Source organism: Taeniopygia guttata, chromosome 2 (genome assembly GCF_048771995.1).
Source record: "Taeniopygia guttata chromosome 2, bTaeGut7.mat, whole genome shotgun sequence".
NCBI lineage: Eukaryota > Metazoa > Chordata > Aves > Passeriformes > Estrildidae > Taeniopygia > Taeniopygia guttata.
In genome coordinates, this window is record NC_133026.1 from 28,414,271 (window position 1) to 28,431,602 (window position 17,332).

The window sequence follows — 17,332 nt, forward strand, 5'->3', positions numbered from 1 at the left end:
TTAAGATAGAACAGTGATGAGCCAGAAGGCAAAGAACTGCTAAGTGTCAGTCCAGCTTAACGGCATGCATGGCAATATCTGAATGAAACTGAGGAAAAAATGGAAATCTAATAAATAAGGACAAGAACCTTGTATCTTCTCTATGTTCAATATTGTCACATGACAATTAAATTATTGCTTCAAATAAGTATTCTCAGCCTTTCTTTACCACTAGATTGGAGCAATGAGTTAACTAAAAATATTTTTATAGTTCTACATGCAACAGTTTTTTCTGGATTAGGACTAGCAGCTCTTAGAAAATTCTTTTTTTTTTTTTTTTAGTTATGAATAAAAAGTGACACAAAATGTTTCTATTTTATGTCTCAATACACTACTTTATACTGACTGTTGATTAACATTTTAATAATACTGAAAAAATGAGCTATGAGATTGGCTTTATACATAAGACAGAGCAAGTTTGGAGGTGTGCAGTGGGTGCCAAAAAATTACAAAACAGAAGTCAGAGTACACAGACAGCTGATACTGCAAACAAAAAGCAGTATGTAAATGTAGGAGGTTGAAGATGTACTCTTTGTACACCATTTGTATACCTTAGACCTATAACATCCTAATCAAGGTTTACACACATACCAGCTTTTAGAAAAAAAATTAAATATTTTAATATAGCACCTAGCCCTGGCTATTTAAGCACTGGCAAAGGCCTGACTCACTACTGCGTCACTGCTGTTTTAAGCATGAAAGACAAGAAATCCAACAGCAGCAGGCAGAAATAATTAGGAGTGGGTTGTGTTATGCTGCATGTAGACCTGGTTTTTGCAGTACCGTGCAGGGCCTCTTAAGGCAACAGCACAGAATTTGTTACCAAGTCAATATTATGTTGTAGTCCTAAAAGCCGAGTTCAAAGCAACTGTTTATTCATTCATACTCAAGTTTGGTATTTCATTACCCCAGCAGGGTGATTCAAACATTAAGGGTAGATTTTTAAGGTTCTGAATAGTGAGAAGAGGCACAGTTACACATAGAATCCATAAAATTTACATGTGAATTGGCTGATGCAAAATAAAACAGTGATGTGTGAACTCCACCTAGTTGGAGCTTGAAAATTCTCATGCCTTTGAGATTCAGAGGGTAGAGTTTAAGACAGGTCCTTAACTGAGCAGGACTCTCTTATAACACTGCTTATAGCACTTACAGTGTTTGCTACAAAATCAGAGTCTGATTTGTCCTTAACGTGGGAAATTAAAAATTTCCATTTCTCAGCCTAGTGCCTAAACACCAACCTACAGTGCTGTGTAGATGAAAATATATTCTAATACAGCGTGTTAAAGCTAATGCTTTTGGAGACAGAAATACAGGATTGCTAATGACATATAAGTGAGAAAGGAAACCATGAGCAACCTGCTGAAAGGAAGAGACCTGGTGACCTCATTTCAAGGCTAATGGTGTGGGGAAACTTCGCAGATGCAACCATTCAGTAGGTTTTTACAGATGTGTGAATGCACATAACTTCTCAATCTCTTACTTAAACTTTGCAAACATTTAAACTGGGGCAGGAAAGATGTTCCTAGCCCTACCACAGGACAGCAGGAATAAAACCCAGGCTTCTCTGTTTGCAATGGCAAACCAAGGATTTCAGTGGAGTTGGGACTTCATATCTGCATCCTTAACTTCAGTTTAAATTGTCTCAGGCAAAGCTATATTTCAGTCATAATCTCCAAAACTGTGACTTAATATCTCATTCTACATTAGGACTTTAAATACTCTCAAGGGATCTCAATTGGTGTAGCAGAAATAGCATGGCACATGAGGGGAACCAGATGTGCCAAAATATTCTCAATCCCTTTTACACAATTGTGGCTACATATTTGGATAAGGAACTCTTCAAATTAATTTGTGAACAAGTTAGAATGAAACAATAAATGACATTGTCATTTGGATAGAAGACCTCTGTGTTGCAAACTTCTACTGAGAATAAATGGAATTAGCATTATGTGATTTTTTGCTTCCTTCAAATCCCTTTACTGTCCTGTTATGATGGACCAGAAGGTATGTTTGGCTCCTTAAAACAGTTTTTTATTGCACTTATTAAAATCTGCTTTTATGCTTTGCTATTTCACTGTGCTTTGTGGAGGAAGCACATAGTGGAAATAGTTAAAAATTACCATTTGTGCTATATCTGAGGTAAGAAAACAGCAGAAATATTGCGCAGACATGAGTGTTGCAGTGGCAAGTTACACACGTATTTAATACCTACTTGTACTCTTGCATTTTTAGACAGAAGTCACCCTAGAAACAAATAAAGGGAGGTTAACCCTTTTCTGAACATTTCAAATTCTGCCTGTGTGAGTCTGACTCCAGGAACTGAGCACTGCTCTCTGTTGTCAGTACAGCTTTTCTGGTTATATCTGAATGCTTTCACTAGCTCTTGTGGTAACACATATTTCTACATGCATACCAAAAGGAAACGATTGGCATCTGCCATAAGACTATTTTTTTTAACCTAAGATTCAGCAGGAAAGCCAAGGAAAAACTATAAATCATTTCACAGAGACTAATATCTCAACTCTTTGACAGAGAAAGTTGTTATATCTTAAAAAGTGACAGGACTCCCATCAGAAGGGAATCTTATCTTGGGCCAAAGAAATGTAACATTTTCTTAAAGCCCCATTAACCTCATGGAAGTCTGCTAACACTATTTTTATGATCTTGGAACACACTAAACTGGTGTTCCAAGAACATAAAAATAAGACTGATGATTGTCACAGCAAGAATTTTAACACAGTATCAATTGGGCTAGACACCAGGTAGACAGTATTTAGCGATAAAGGTACAGTGACCGAAAAGAAGATAGCAAAATGTCAGACAGTTTACATGTTTTGCATAACTCTGATGTAAAAAGAGTTCAGATTATCCAGCACACAGTTGTAGCTGATAATTCACCTGAAATATTGAGATGTTAAAGACCTCAGGATTTTGAGAATTACAGTGACATACATGTGCCTTATCAATGCGATTGTTACAGTGTCTTCTGTACCTTAGAATAAAAATAAGCATTCTGCCTTGTCAATACCTTGTTTTACAATGCCTACTCTAAAATATTCTTCTGTGACTTGCTTATTTTATAATAATTAGGATAATTTAACAATGTAATATCCCTTCTTTGTTCAGTATCCAGGTAGATTTGTTCTGACAAATTAAGAAAAAAAAAGAGAAACTATGAAAAAGTAATTCATTGAATGTAACACTTAAGAAATGTGTACCTACTGGAATACCAAAAATGCAGGTATTTTAAATAAACACTAGAATTTGATGTGCAGCCTTTTACTCTGCTGTCAACTGTAGAGGCACAAAGGTGTAAACTTTCATTGCAGGATCTCAAACAAATACAAGAACTAAAAATTTTTCTAAAGGAAATAAGAATTATCTTTGTAGTGAATTAAAAACAGCATAATTTTATTCACATAAAGTGAAAAGTCAGTTATACTACAATGCTAATCACTACATTAATGAATCAGAAATAATAAATCAAACAAAACTTTATATTTCCTGTTAACATTCAAGGACAAAATATTTTGACATTTAAAAAGTAAGTCTTATTTTGCTCTGAAACGGGAATCCAGTGAAAAAGTGGATTGATTAGGGAAGGTAGGTTCCTCCACACAATTTAATGAACTTTGATGAAACAGAGGTTAAGGAATTTTTAACCAGCACTATTGACAAAGTATGAAGGCTTGAATTTGCATCTCAGTCCAAGATTAGACTTTGTAAATCAGGCAGCTGGACCAAATCTTTCAAAGCTCCTTGTAATCTATTTGTATTGAAACATTAAAAGAAAGATTTAGCTAGTTTTCCAGAAAAAAACCACCCAAACAACACAACAAAAGAAACAATAAGAAAACCCTATCAATATTCAGATTACAGTCAAACAGTGATTGATATCAATGAGATATCATCTGCTTTTCATACCATAGCTAAATTAACAAGTTCTTTTTTTTTTTCCTTGAATAATAGGGCTGAATTGAAACATATGGCAGTAATGTTCAATTTAGATGGAATAGATCTTCCTGCATTTGCTTGCTTACATATGTGTGTGTGATAAATATATTTTATATCTATCTGAATCAAAGTTTGAGTTCTTATCATTCTGGGATAAAAGGAGAGATTTAGAATGTGTTCATATTTACTCAAAAACCCAACAAAAGAAGAAACCATCACCCTAACAAATGCTACACCACATCCTTTGCAAAAGCTAATCTCATAGCTGGGCAGAAGTTACAGTGACAAGGTTTATGTTGCAATGTCCACCTCACCAAGGGATGGAGCTATCATCAATCTCTCTCTGCAGGTACAAACAATTTATAGAATAGTTGTTATCATGTTGTTTGGTTGCCTGAGCTTTTTTTTTTTATACTTAATGTAAATAGAATGACAGTCCTGAAGACTGACCATTTCTTATTAGCCAGCACAACTTGGCTCATAAAGATAGTTTTCACCAAAATATTGACAAGTGCTCACTTCCCTATCCAAAAAAGCAGTTTAATAATGCAAATTTCTGTGTTCCTTCATAGCATGTAAATTTCACCCTAGGTAAAAAAACAACGAACCAAAGGTTTATTTCAAAGAGGTCCATCAGCAGCTAAGTATTTTCATATCAACACTAGTATAAAAATTGACCTGAAAACTTCAAAATCTTTCCTTCTCACTCAGACCCAGTAGACTATTTTCCATTTTTATTAGAGTGGGTACCTCACATGAATCTGCTTCTTTACCATCAACCCCTTTACTATAAATAACAAAGCCTGATGATTATCACTTACTCTTTTTATTGGTCACATTTAAAGAGAGCCCTGAGGTGCTTCTCAATGAGTCTCTGAATCATGAATCAGAAAGGAAAGAAAGCAGACTCTGAATATCACTATACCCAGACTATAGATGCCTAGAAGTATGGTTTCCTATTAATAGTTCCAAGCTGTTAGGCAGTTTCACATAATGGAAGGCAATGGTCATAGAGAAATTTCTCTTCTTCAGATGTATTTGTAAAATTAGGCAAACATGATAATGGAAAATCTCCATTCTCATACAAGCAAATCAGAAAAGGTGAAACTCCCTTATTTCAAAACCAACTGAAAATATATAGCCTGAACAAAAACAAGGAATAAGAGCCATCAGGCTCTCCACAGCACAAGCCCAGGTTGGGCAGATATCAGCAAACCCTGGTAGTCATGAGGACAATTTCTACCTCAGTTGTTGCTGCACAGCAACCCTCAGAGCCTCACACACTCACCACGGATTTCAAGCTATTACTTTATTTCTCATTAACAGCTTCCAGGTCTCGCCCATGTTTTATTCATTTTCCAGCCAGGGCTACAGTAAGGCTTTTACTCACCTCAGCAGGACCACAAGAAGTTTCCTTCCTCATGGACAGAGAGAAAACAGAATGCTTTCAGACCTGAGCTGGAGACAAGCAGCAATTAGCTGACAACAGGCTGACACGTTCTGCACCGCTCTTGCATAAAACATTGAGCTGTGCTCCTCTGGCCCACCTCAGCTTCCTAAATTTATTTATTTATTTTCAGGCTAACCACTTAGTAGCCTAGCAAACTGCTGTTTTGCAAAAGCAAATTTTCTTCATTTTTTTTTCAGGGTATGAAAGAAAGAGATAAAGTTCTGGAAAGTCCTTTACCTTCTTTTGACAATCCTTTGGCTTCCCTTTGCTCGCAAGTCCTTCTCAATTCCCCTGGAGAGCTCAATAGTATCATCTACCTCAGCCCAAATTTCTCTGGGTCTTTCTGCCTTCAAAGCAAGGAAATACTATTTACCTCCTACATTTATCTAGGGCTCTCTAGATAAATGTAATTAACCCATTTATCTAGCTCATTGCTGCTCATTAGCTCCGAGTGCCTTCATCTGGCCTCCCAGGTCCCACACAACCAGCTCTGTGGATGCCACTGCATCATGCTTCACTTTGAGCATCTGTTTTCACGTTCCATAGCAGAGTTCTCTGATCTTCTCCTACTTCCTTCTCCAGAGAGAATTCTTCCTGTTTTGTTTTTTTTTTCCTTTCCACAGAAAGTGGAAAGGAAAGTGTCTGCTTCCCAGAAAATCTTGGTCTGGCTATGGTCTGCCTCAAAGTTACAAGCCCTAGAAGCCAGTTGGGGTTAAAGGCAGTAACTTGTAGAATAGGAACTAGTACCCTAAATCACTAATAACCATTAAAATTCTGTTATCTTGCAAATAAATAGTAACCTAAATATTTATAAAAATAAAAAAATGTATTTTTCTGCCTTTCATACCATAGCTGACTATGTTCTTTCTTACACTGATATTATGAAACATGCTGAAATCTGTAACTTTATTTGCCTTCAATAATTTTGGATATTAGCTAGTCATTGTTGCGATGTACATGCAATCGTAGAGAAGATTAAGATAAGAGTAAGCAAATGCAATAGAAAGTTTTCTCCTGTTTCAGAAACTAAGTATTTCCTGTCTTATCAGGGTCCTGAGCATACCAGCAGGTTAGCTGGTCTGGCATGAACACACACATATGCACACCAACAGCCTAAATCATGAGGTGTCACCCCTAGCTTTAAACAATTGTGATGATTTGCATACAAATACCATACTGGAAACAGCAATTCTCTAGTTGTCTCTACAGGAAATTCTTCTTCTACTTCTTTTTAATAGGAACACATGTGAAATAAGCAAGACTGACCAATATCAGAAGTTAAAGTTATTTCCTGAGATGCCATGTTTTTTTGTCAGCACATTGCCCCGTTGACATACACTGATCAAAGATTTGCAAATCTATTACGACATTTAATACCTATATATTTTAATTTTCATTTACATTGCAAAAGTCATTAATGAAGCCTTAAGGACTGCTTCATTGGAAGGAATAGAAGGTTTATAGATACACTCTTCAGTCAACCTAAGAACAATGCGTCTATTTCAGCTGTAAGTAGATATATGCACATATTGTTTGTTTCACTTCTTACACCAATGAATAATTTCATATTAGTTCTGTGCATACTGAAGTGAAGAAAAGAACCTTCACTTTTTAAGTTCTCCTTTATTAAATCAACCATTTTCGTTTGATACTATGTTTCATGTACTCCAAGTTTTTCTCTTCACCACCATTACTTTCAACCTGAGAATGGTTTTAAATTACTAGAGGCCATGCTAAAAAAGCTCCAAGCAAGCAAAATTAATAGAAAGACAGTCTCTGCTATGAAAACCGTTAATTCAGTATAATGGCTGCTCTGTTGTATTTTGTTACAGTGAGAATTTAATACACACCAACCAGCAGATCTGATTTACTTTTTATATGTCTATTCAGAGTTGTACGTAATTCTGATGGCATGAACTCCTCTATACCTCTTTATATACAAAAAGTGTGTTGTGACCAACTTGCTATCACAGACTGACACATTTAAAATTGCATACATTATTTAGTAATAGCTTTATATAATTTTATTTGTTTTCAGAGTTACAATGTTCATGAGATAATCATAGAGAACACATTATATATTGTTGTTAAACACATTTTTGCCACAAAAAGTTGAGAGCATTGGTAGAAAATCCTATGTCAAGTTATGTGAAAATATTTATCACCTGTAACCATAATTTCATAAAACCAATATACACTTTACGTAACTTTGTATCAGTAAATTCCTTCTTTTTGCAAATAACCTTTGCTCTATACGTATGCAGGTTTGTAGTTCAGTGCATCAAATGCTTCTGTGTGTGTGTGTGTGTTTGCAATGCACAGGAAAAATATTAGTTTACTCCTATGGTAACTGTAAATGTCAACACCACTGGACCCAAGAATGGTAAATTACAAGACCTTAATTTCAGCAAATAATCACCTTCATATTTTTCTACCTAATGCTGAACAAAACATTAATTGGCATTTACCTCCTAATGTTTACAGAACATAGACTGTATATTTCAAAGACATAATCCTTACCAACTATATACTGATTTTTATTTTAATGTCTATTATATAAATTAGGACTCAGTTGAATTCTTATACTGAGGAACAAATGATAGTAACTTTATTTAAATACATGCACAGTACCGTGCACTACAGCATGATGAAGTATTATTTTTAAAATGGATGAATGGATCAATAGAAAAATAGATTTAATAAATAATGAACGTTTGTCTGGATAAAAATGGGAAATCATGCATTTCAAGCAAAATTTTATATTTTCCTTGTTTTTTTAATGAAATCTCTGAGAACTTAAGACATGCAGAGCTGAGAAGCAGCTCACTCTGAACAAAGAACAATGTTAAGACTTCACAAAAGATTTTGTTTGAGATTGTTTATATGCAAGACTGAAAAAATTTGCCATTCTTCGACTTCCCTTCAACATTAGACAGTGCTGTGCAAACCTCAGACAAATCCCTGTATTATGATTTCTAAGCTGTTAGGAAGTCTCTCAGAGAGCTAAGAAAGTTAAAACCTGAGCAACTGCCTCACCAAAATTTTTTACAAGAAATGTCTGGATTTCAGATAGCAGACTAGAAAAGGGTAATAGACAACAGGTCATCATTTTCTTGAAAGATTAACTTAGGGGATGAGTAATTATGGACAGCATAAATTTATAAATTATTATGATACAAAAAATATGTTTAATTTTCTAATATTTAGAGTTTGTATGTATGTCTTCATATTTAGCATATGTTACTATGTCAGTCAGCTTATGAAACAAATAAAAAGTGAGTATTTACTTGAAATTAATTTAATGTTTTTCCCTACCCAAACATTTGTCTGGACATTGACAATGCAATCAAAATAACTGTAAATTTTCAGAAGTGAGTCTACTCCAGTGAATTTGATTAATTATGCATTAACCCATTTCTCTGAAGCATCCTTCACTAAATCTTTGGTGGGAAATGCACTTTAATTAGGCATGAGCTTTGGTTATTTGTGTGCATATGCACTATGCTATTGGTCAATGTGGAGAATGATTTAAAGTTTGCCATGTTACAGAGATGTATTGCTTGTGAAAATAATTCTAGGGTTTCAACAAACACTGATGGCTTGTTTTGCATGTCTTATTATCTTCACTCAGCATAATCTTCTTAGTCCCAAAGTTTTTGCTCGAACTTTCATCAACTTGTAATTTTAACAAAAAGTTACACAAGAACAATCCTGATCCTTTGAATACTGTGCATATTGTTAGATGTTTTCAGCAGGTACAGTTACTCATGTACACAGGAGTTATCAGAATAACTTCCAGGATTTTAATACTTAATCAAATAAAAATATTCTCAGGGTAGAAAGAAATTATAAACTAAAAATACAGGTTAATGAGACCTGCAATGTTTCTACTCTGAAACAGGTCAGATTGACTATTCATGTAAAGATGTTTGATTGAAGAGATACTATTGAACTTATGGCATATGGTTAATGTAGTAGAAAAAGCTTGAACAGAAAAGAGAGAAAATCAAATTATCCATGACATTCTCTTCCTGTATTCCATGGCAGAATTAGCCCACAGATTAGTAAATGGTAACGCATGCAACAAAAAATATGCTGTATCACTGTATGTAAACATCTGCTTTCATCATGCAAAATGCCTACAAAACTGTGACAATATTTTTTTCTAGTAGCATAGTTTTACATCAGCTCAGCTACAGAACAGTTAAACCAAAATCCCAGATTTTGCAAATAGAAGATATTCTAAATTCTTGAAAGATTTCCAGCATAAATACTCCAAAGCCCAACAAAGCTAGTTTTTTTTAACTAAACTACATAGGCTTATTCCTTGCTGTGGTTCCTTGTTCTTTTGATGATAGAAGAGAAAAGACCATGTTTTGGAGGTGGTCCCATCAACATGGGGGCTTGGTTCTTGTGAGTAATTTTTATCTGGGGAAGAAAGAAGAAAAACAAAGTTACCCTTTAGCTAGTTCAGTTCCAACTATCTGAGATGCCCGATTAATCTTTATATATAACTTCCAGACCTGCATCGTTTAATCTAAGCTGAAAGGAAAATACCCGCTTTTTTTTAATGAATGATGTTCCATATGCAGTAGACCAATCTGGGTAATAGTTTTCCCACAAATAATTTAAATTATATGCAAAAAAAAAATTAATAAACACATGCAATAAAATACACGCCAATATACAATCTTTTTGAGTTTGGGATTTATTGCTTGTTGTTGAGGAAGAATTTAAAAGTTGGAAAGAGCATACATGCTGACAGACCAAGCTGTTGCCTATTATTAAGACATAAGCTATGTCTTTACATGCTTTATTTATACATCTAATCAAACTGTACTGTTTTACCACAGGACAGTGCTTAATTTCAAAACAGCCATGGGGAACAAAAGTGCAAAGTTAATACACAAGAAAAAGTCCAAAAATATGAACTAGCATTCTAATTTGTTTATTAATTGTTAATAGAATAGACTCAAATATTGAAAATACTATTTAAAACACTTTGTAATACTGCTCTAAAGCCACCCGTTTTGATTTCTTTGATACAGAACTACGAATCACCTTAAATGAGACAACCTTAAAGTAGATTATGTCTGCAATTTTCTCTAATTCAAGTCTAAATTAAAGAAGACATTTTATGAATGTATGCTATGCTCAAAGCTAATTGAAAGCAATTATCAAAGTGGCATTTTGTCTGTGACTTTAAGATACATTGTAAGATAATAAATGATTCTCATTATGTAATAAAAAGGTCACATCTTGCCTTTGGGCTAGTGACGTTAGGAGTTTTTCAAAAGCAATCCGAGACATTTTCTTTAGTGAACTACGACTAATACAAGAACCATCACTTATTAAATATCAGTTGTCACCTGCATAGTACCCACATCAGAGATGGGTATCTCTTTCAAAAAGAAACACCACCTCATTAAAAACTGGAAAAATATATCTCTTAAAGTGCATACCTGACATTTTCAAGTTAAAATGAATATCCTTCACTTGTCATTCACTAATAGTAAATGAAACAAAAAATGTATGTCACGTGGAGAGGCTCATTAAAATATAGATCAGGACATTTCTTGGGGTGGAAATTTACTTTACAATGTAAGAAGACAGAAACATAAAAATCTCAACAGAGTGTCTTGGTTTAACTCTATTAGAGCCTTTACTCTCCAAATGCTCATTTTTACGCCACCTTAGTTCATTAACTTCAAATTTTATGTGGGACCTCTTTTTGTCAACACTATTCATTAGTATTGAATATAGCATATGGGGGGTTCTTGGCAATGTAGATTACTTTCACATGGATAATAAATCTGACTTTCAAAGACTGGCACCAATATATTTTCTCACAATAAATTCTGCTTCAGGCATCACTTTGGAAGCCAAATCTAGTAGGTGGGGTAAGCTGGCATTATTCCATTGATGTCAGTACCAGCTGATGATCTGCTCTTGGAAAATTTACTATTTTTGTAACTTCCACGTGGTTCATAAGATGTATTTTGGGGATCAGGAGCAGTGATGATATCAACTTGATCCTGGGGATCATGACATGAAGTAACCTACAGCTGGCGTGAGTCAATTTTTCAAGTCATAAAGGGTTTAGCTTATTGCAAGATTTGGCCATGATGTAGCAGAAGGAATGCCTTTATGTTTCCTTTCTGAGGTAAAACATACTAATTCCATCCTAAAGTGAATAAAAGAGCAAAGCTCAAAAGACTGCTTTAGTATGAAGGGGTGAGGTAATCCTGAGACCCTGTACAGATTGCGTGTTGGGTTGGGGCTATTCAGTGCTCCTCAGGATGAATGCAATTACATACTGAGTAAATGTTTATCATTTTTAATGTTCTTTCTTGGCTTGAGCCATCTGTTTCAGAGACCACAACCTCTTCAGTATGTTGCTTCCTATCAGCTGAGATCGGCTAACATGCCTGAACACGATTAACCACTACCATGCGTGGGGATGAGTCCTGTACACCCCTCTCCAAGACATATTTTTCAACCATTATAAATAGGCACAATTTCAATGGTGTAAAATATTTTACATTCTGAAAATGCTACAATAAAGTGTAAAATTAAAGTATATTTTTTACTTAGTCATGGTAGCGTCTATTAACATTGCATGGATTAACAATGACAACCATCAATTCCTCACTTTCTTACCCTAAAAAAAATTAAATAAATTGAAACACTTTATTGTTGGCTGATGAAGAGATCAGTATGTTTCTGAACCATTGCACTATTTTGCCTGAAGAAGGCTAATTTTGTCTTCCTCAATACTCTCAGGCACTGCATCTCTGCCCTGGTCTCTCACTTCTGCTTCTGTTCTCATACTGGCAGCACTGCCAGAGCTGGAGCTGTGAGTTTGGGTGACAAGGGACAGTGCTCACTTCAAGATGGGAATAAGCACTGAGGATCTCAGACAGAGAAATAGTGTTGCAGGTCAAAGTAGGGCCTAACATTGAAAGTGCTCTATAGGAGGACAAAAAGAGAGCAAGAGAGAGAAAGAGAGAGGTATCTTTACTTAGAAGCAACAGAGACTTTGTTAATTTAAAAATTCCTACTTACAGACCTCTAGAGATTCTGTGTGTGTGCACAGGGAGCGTCTAAAGACTAACATTTACCATTCAGTTTCTCTTCCATTCAGCAAGCATCGTCATGTATTTTTTAGTAGAAACACAATTATAAAAGTTTTAAAAAAGACCCTTCTTTAAAATTTTTAATGTAGATTTACCTGTTAATAACATACACACATGCACATGAGAAAAAGAGATTGCACAGACAAAAATCCAGAAAGCTAAAATCCTAACCTAATGTATTTTTAGGAATTGATAATACATACTCATAGAAATTACTATGGAATTCTGGAAAACAATTTCTGAAATCACTTACTCAATTTATTGAAAATATATAATAATTTGAGGGTAATATAGGGAACACTTTAAACATAAATTGAGTGCCTGAATTGCTGCTGGAAGAAAAACAAAACAAACACACAATCACCCCAAAAAATCCCAGCCAACTAAAAAAAAACCCAAAAAAACCCCCCCCTCCCCTAAACAAACATCAACAGAAACGCCAACCAAAAAACCCAAACCAAATCCAAACAAACAAATCCCACAAACAAACAAAAAACCCCAAAACAAACAATAAATTATTTTACATTCTTTCCATAAATTTAAATTTAGAAATAGACAAAATGAGAAAATAACAGAATTCCATTTCGGGGGTAAGTATGTAGCCACCTGAATTGCTAAGATACCATGGATTTTTGTTGTAAGCCTGCTCCACAACATTCTAGGCTAAACTTGAAATGTTGAAGCCAATAACAAACCTCTTATTCACTAATTGAAGCCAAGATTTTATCCCACAAGGGTTGGTATATATAGTAAATATTTATTTAGCATAAAAATATTGCATTTGCAGAAATCATCTTTCCAGTATTAAAAAGTATCTCCAGTGACTGTATTTGTGCTAGGAATACTAGGTCAAATTGAAAGAGTATAATTCTCAAAAGAAGAGATGATAATATCTCCCTATATGTCAATAGAAAATTTTGTGATAAAGAAGAAGCCTGAGTTTTTCATACTAAAAATACAAATGCATTAACTTTATTTATCTTAGGAGCAGGTCAGAATTTCAAAATGCCTTGAAGCCACATTAATATCCACTAAACGAAATGCAGTGAGCATAAACAATTTTAGCATGCTAACAGAATCTTTTAGGTCAGTCAGTTTTACTTTCATGTTCCTTTTTCTGCAGTATATACTGGTTACCTTTATGCTTCAAACAATGCCTAAACATTTACTGTTTAAGAAGACATGGTACTATAAATGCAGTTCTAAAGTATTGCACTAGCTGACAATAGAAACCTGGAAGCAGAGCTAATCAGTTCTGCTTAGAATATTTCAATTAAGGTTAAAGAACATATTACTGTATTTTAAAGACAGAGGGAAAAAACTGCCATAAAAAAAAAAAAAAAACAGCCTTATCCAACTGGATCTATTATTTTATGCTTACTTTTTTACATGTTCTCAGCAGGGTTTCGATGTTGGTTGTTTTGAGGGTAGGAGGGTTTTCTCACAGTCTAGACACCCAAACGCTGCTCCTCTTACAGGAAATGCAGGGATGCAACTCCTCCATATCACAGGAGTGCCAAATACTTTTATCTTCCTTAGGTGATCAAGAGTGTATGGGGAACCATGTTATGAATCAGAGCGATAGAATGCAGGCACTGCTGAGCAAAATTAACCTGTGACTTGAATCATGTGCCATTTTGGGCAAAATCTCTCTGATCTAAACTAGTTGTTTTAAAAGCATTATGCAACACATCTTAAATAAATTTCTAAACAATATTATTGTGCAAAGTGCAATCAAATCCAATCAGTTTGGCATTAATTAAGCTCTAATAATATACTCTAGTCTCTCTCCTAAGTAGTATGATCCGTTTCCCCTTCACACAGGTAGATTGGAAAACGTTATGGTGTCATCATAATTTTTAAACATACTGAGAAAATGACAGAGCTGCAAAATTAAAATAAATGATTAATGGCATTTTTTTTCATGTTTTGTACTAATAGGTATCACTAAGGTTTTAAATTAATAGAGCTGTCAGCTCAGGGTTGTTACAGATCCAGTGCAGAACTAAAATGGAAATTATGTATTCCACAGATACCTAAAGATGACACTTTGGAATATTTTAAATTTTAATTAGTAGGTGCAATTGTTTTTCCCCCTCCCCCCCTTAAAACACTGTAAATTAATTGGCAATTAGTCACAACTAATTCTTTTCTTAACAATCTGAACTGGAAAGAAAGGTGCACTACATGCTAGAGTATTTGTCTGGGGTGCAGAAAGCACACATGCAGTAAATTACTTTGTCAATTACAAAAACTACTGTTTTGAAATTAAGAAAAAAAATACGCATACATAAACAAAAATAATTAAAGTGCAGTGTACCTGTGACAACAAAAAATAATGCCCAGATGCAAAATAAAATTTTAAAAACTCAATAAATCAATCTGGCCTTGGAACAGAATGTGCACTGCTGCTCAAAAGGGAAAAAAGGTGCAGCATTTTCATATAACATCAAAAATCTTCCCTAGTGAGTAATTTCCATTTTTGGCTAAAGTATGTAGCAATTGGCTAACATTCTATTGAAATCAGTAATCATATCTCAGACCCAGATCCTGTTTGCTCTAAAGTGGCAGATGTAGTAGGTTAAATTCTCTCATTATAAAGAACTGACAAGAAAATATTGGTGCAACCAGAGGCATAGAAAGAAGATACCTTACAGACAGAGTCTAGAATACAGCTGCCTCTGCTTCATGTGATGTGCAGGAGATATGGAGACATGTCTCCATGATATTGGAGGCAAGGGATCTATATAAAAGCAAATCTGTAACTCTTTTAGTTTTCTCACCTAGCTCTGGCGCACAGCGATAATAAAAGCTTGGTTTGGTTTGGTTTAAGTTCTTGTTTCTCTCTGTATTTAATTCCAGGACAGATGAATCTCTGTGCCCTGGCTCATAGATCCAGGGACTCATAGATCCTGGCTCACATCTCTAGGGACTAAGGGAAACCTGGAGAGAAACCACTCATTCAAAACTTATTTTTAAGGTGCATTCAAATTACAGTATTTTGAAATACTAATTTTGTGTAACATTATTCCATGATGTACTCCAAGTAACAGTTAACAATCAGGAAACAATTCTAAAAATACTGTGTCTCAGATACCTGTGAAACTGAGTTTCTGGCAATCCATTAGGTGAGCTCTGACTATGGGTTTTTATTTTTGTTTCTTTATTTAAGCAATATACTTGCATCTTCTATAGACATTTCTGTCTTCTACTTTTAATCTAGTGTTTCTAGAAGCTTGACACTCTTTCAGATATCATGCCAAGCAAGTCAGGAATAGATGAAAGAACAGAAATTGCAGTTATTTCTAATTAGGATGGAACATTGTTATAGATTTTTTCAAAACATTGCTAATAATTTATGTAGCTAAATTGAAAGATTACTTTTCTTAAAAAAAAACCTGATGGCTAAAGCTAGACGTTTATTGAATTAACTTGAGAGTCTTTGAAGTTTCATTACTATTAATGACCTGTTTGGAGATCAGGTGAAACCATAGATATCTTTCATGTTGCTATATTTGTCTGGGAGAGCTCTGATAGAATTTCCTCTTCAGCTAATCAGACAAGATGTTTAACATAACATTAACATTATCATCTTTCCTTCTCCCAAAGAGTCTTCTATAAAAACACAGTGAAAACAATACAATTTGATGCTCGGATGCTTTATCTTATTATACCAGAGCAGAGTGACTTTGTTAGATGTTGCATTCTGCATGTGTTCAACATACTGAGTAATTCTGGATGACAGATTTTTACACCGAGCCACTCACACTTTTAAGAATGCACAGAACCTACAGGAATGCATACCTGCTCTCCTGTATGGATGATAAGTGCATAAGCAATGTACTATCAAAGATTTTAAAAGAAACACACAACTATCTGTTTACTCCTAAAATTGATCACAAGGAAGGAAAAATCAGAGATCACAGCTTCTATATTATCTGCATTTTCTCAGAGCTCACAGTATCATTTTGGAGGAGCATGGCCTCCATATGCATGAGAAAGGACAGTGTCAGCAACTCATGCTATTTGTGGGAAACTTCTTTTCCAGTCAGAAAGGAGAAGTCACAAAGATAAACATGTTGAGTCCTTCAATGGGAAGCAAACTTCCAAGCCTGTATGTGCAGGCAGTATCCTATACATAATAGGGATTTGAGGCCAAACTTGTTTTCCTGAATAGTCATAATAGAAAAACAGGAGAATTTTGATCAGGCTGAACTTAATTACTTGCAAAATAATTTGGAAAATACTGTCATTTATATCAAAACCTGAAACATAGCAGAAAGGACTTTTGAGCTTAACTACTTGCAATCTGAACTTCTTTCTGACTTAGTCTCTCTAATATTTATAGGTCAGTCCTTAAATACTTAACTTAGATGACACTGAAGAGCCTAAGATACCAAAAATAAAGTGTGTTATTTCAACTTCATAAAAGACAGTTGAAGGGGGAAAGATAGAAGGTTTTGTTTTTTGCTGGTTTTTTTTTTTTTTTTTTTTTTTTTTTTAAACAATAGCTTTCTGGCTGGAATACAAAAGAATCAAAACCTGAGGCTCAGCTGCTGCGCCTCACTGATGTGTGCAACCTAACAAGGTGCAGACCTCTCTCTCCTAAAACTAGTGAGATGGTATATCCAAACACAACTGCAGTTTTTTTCCTTCAAACAATATAGATAGTAAACTAGTAAGTGCCTTGCCTCAGCATCCTAATGAGAAAAGAGGTAGCTCGGGAATGTCTCTGCACAATGCAGGAACA

The 17,332-nt window shown here is 34.7% G+C and overlaps 1 protein-coding gene across 9 annotated transcripts in view; it reads right to left on the minus strand.

Annotated features, from left to right (window-relative positions):
- Positions 1 to 7,444: 7,444 nt before the first annotated feature.
- Positions 7,445 to 17,332, minus strand: part of DGKB (diacylglycerol kinase beta) — a 332,324-nt gene continuing 322,436 nt past the window's right edge. For all 9 annotated transcript variants that reach the window (XM_072925562.1, XM_030264748.4, XM_030264750.4 and 6 more), the window contains one exon: positions 7,445 to 9,874. In XM_072925562.1, coding sequence (XP_072781663.1) covers positions 9,767 to 9,874 — 108 coding nt within the window. In that variant the 3' untranslated portion in view covers positions 7,445 to 9,766. The remainder of the gene's footprint in view (positions 9,875 to 17,332) is intronic.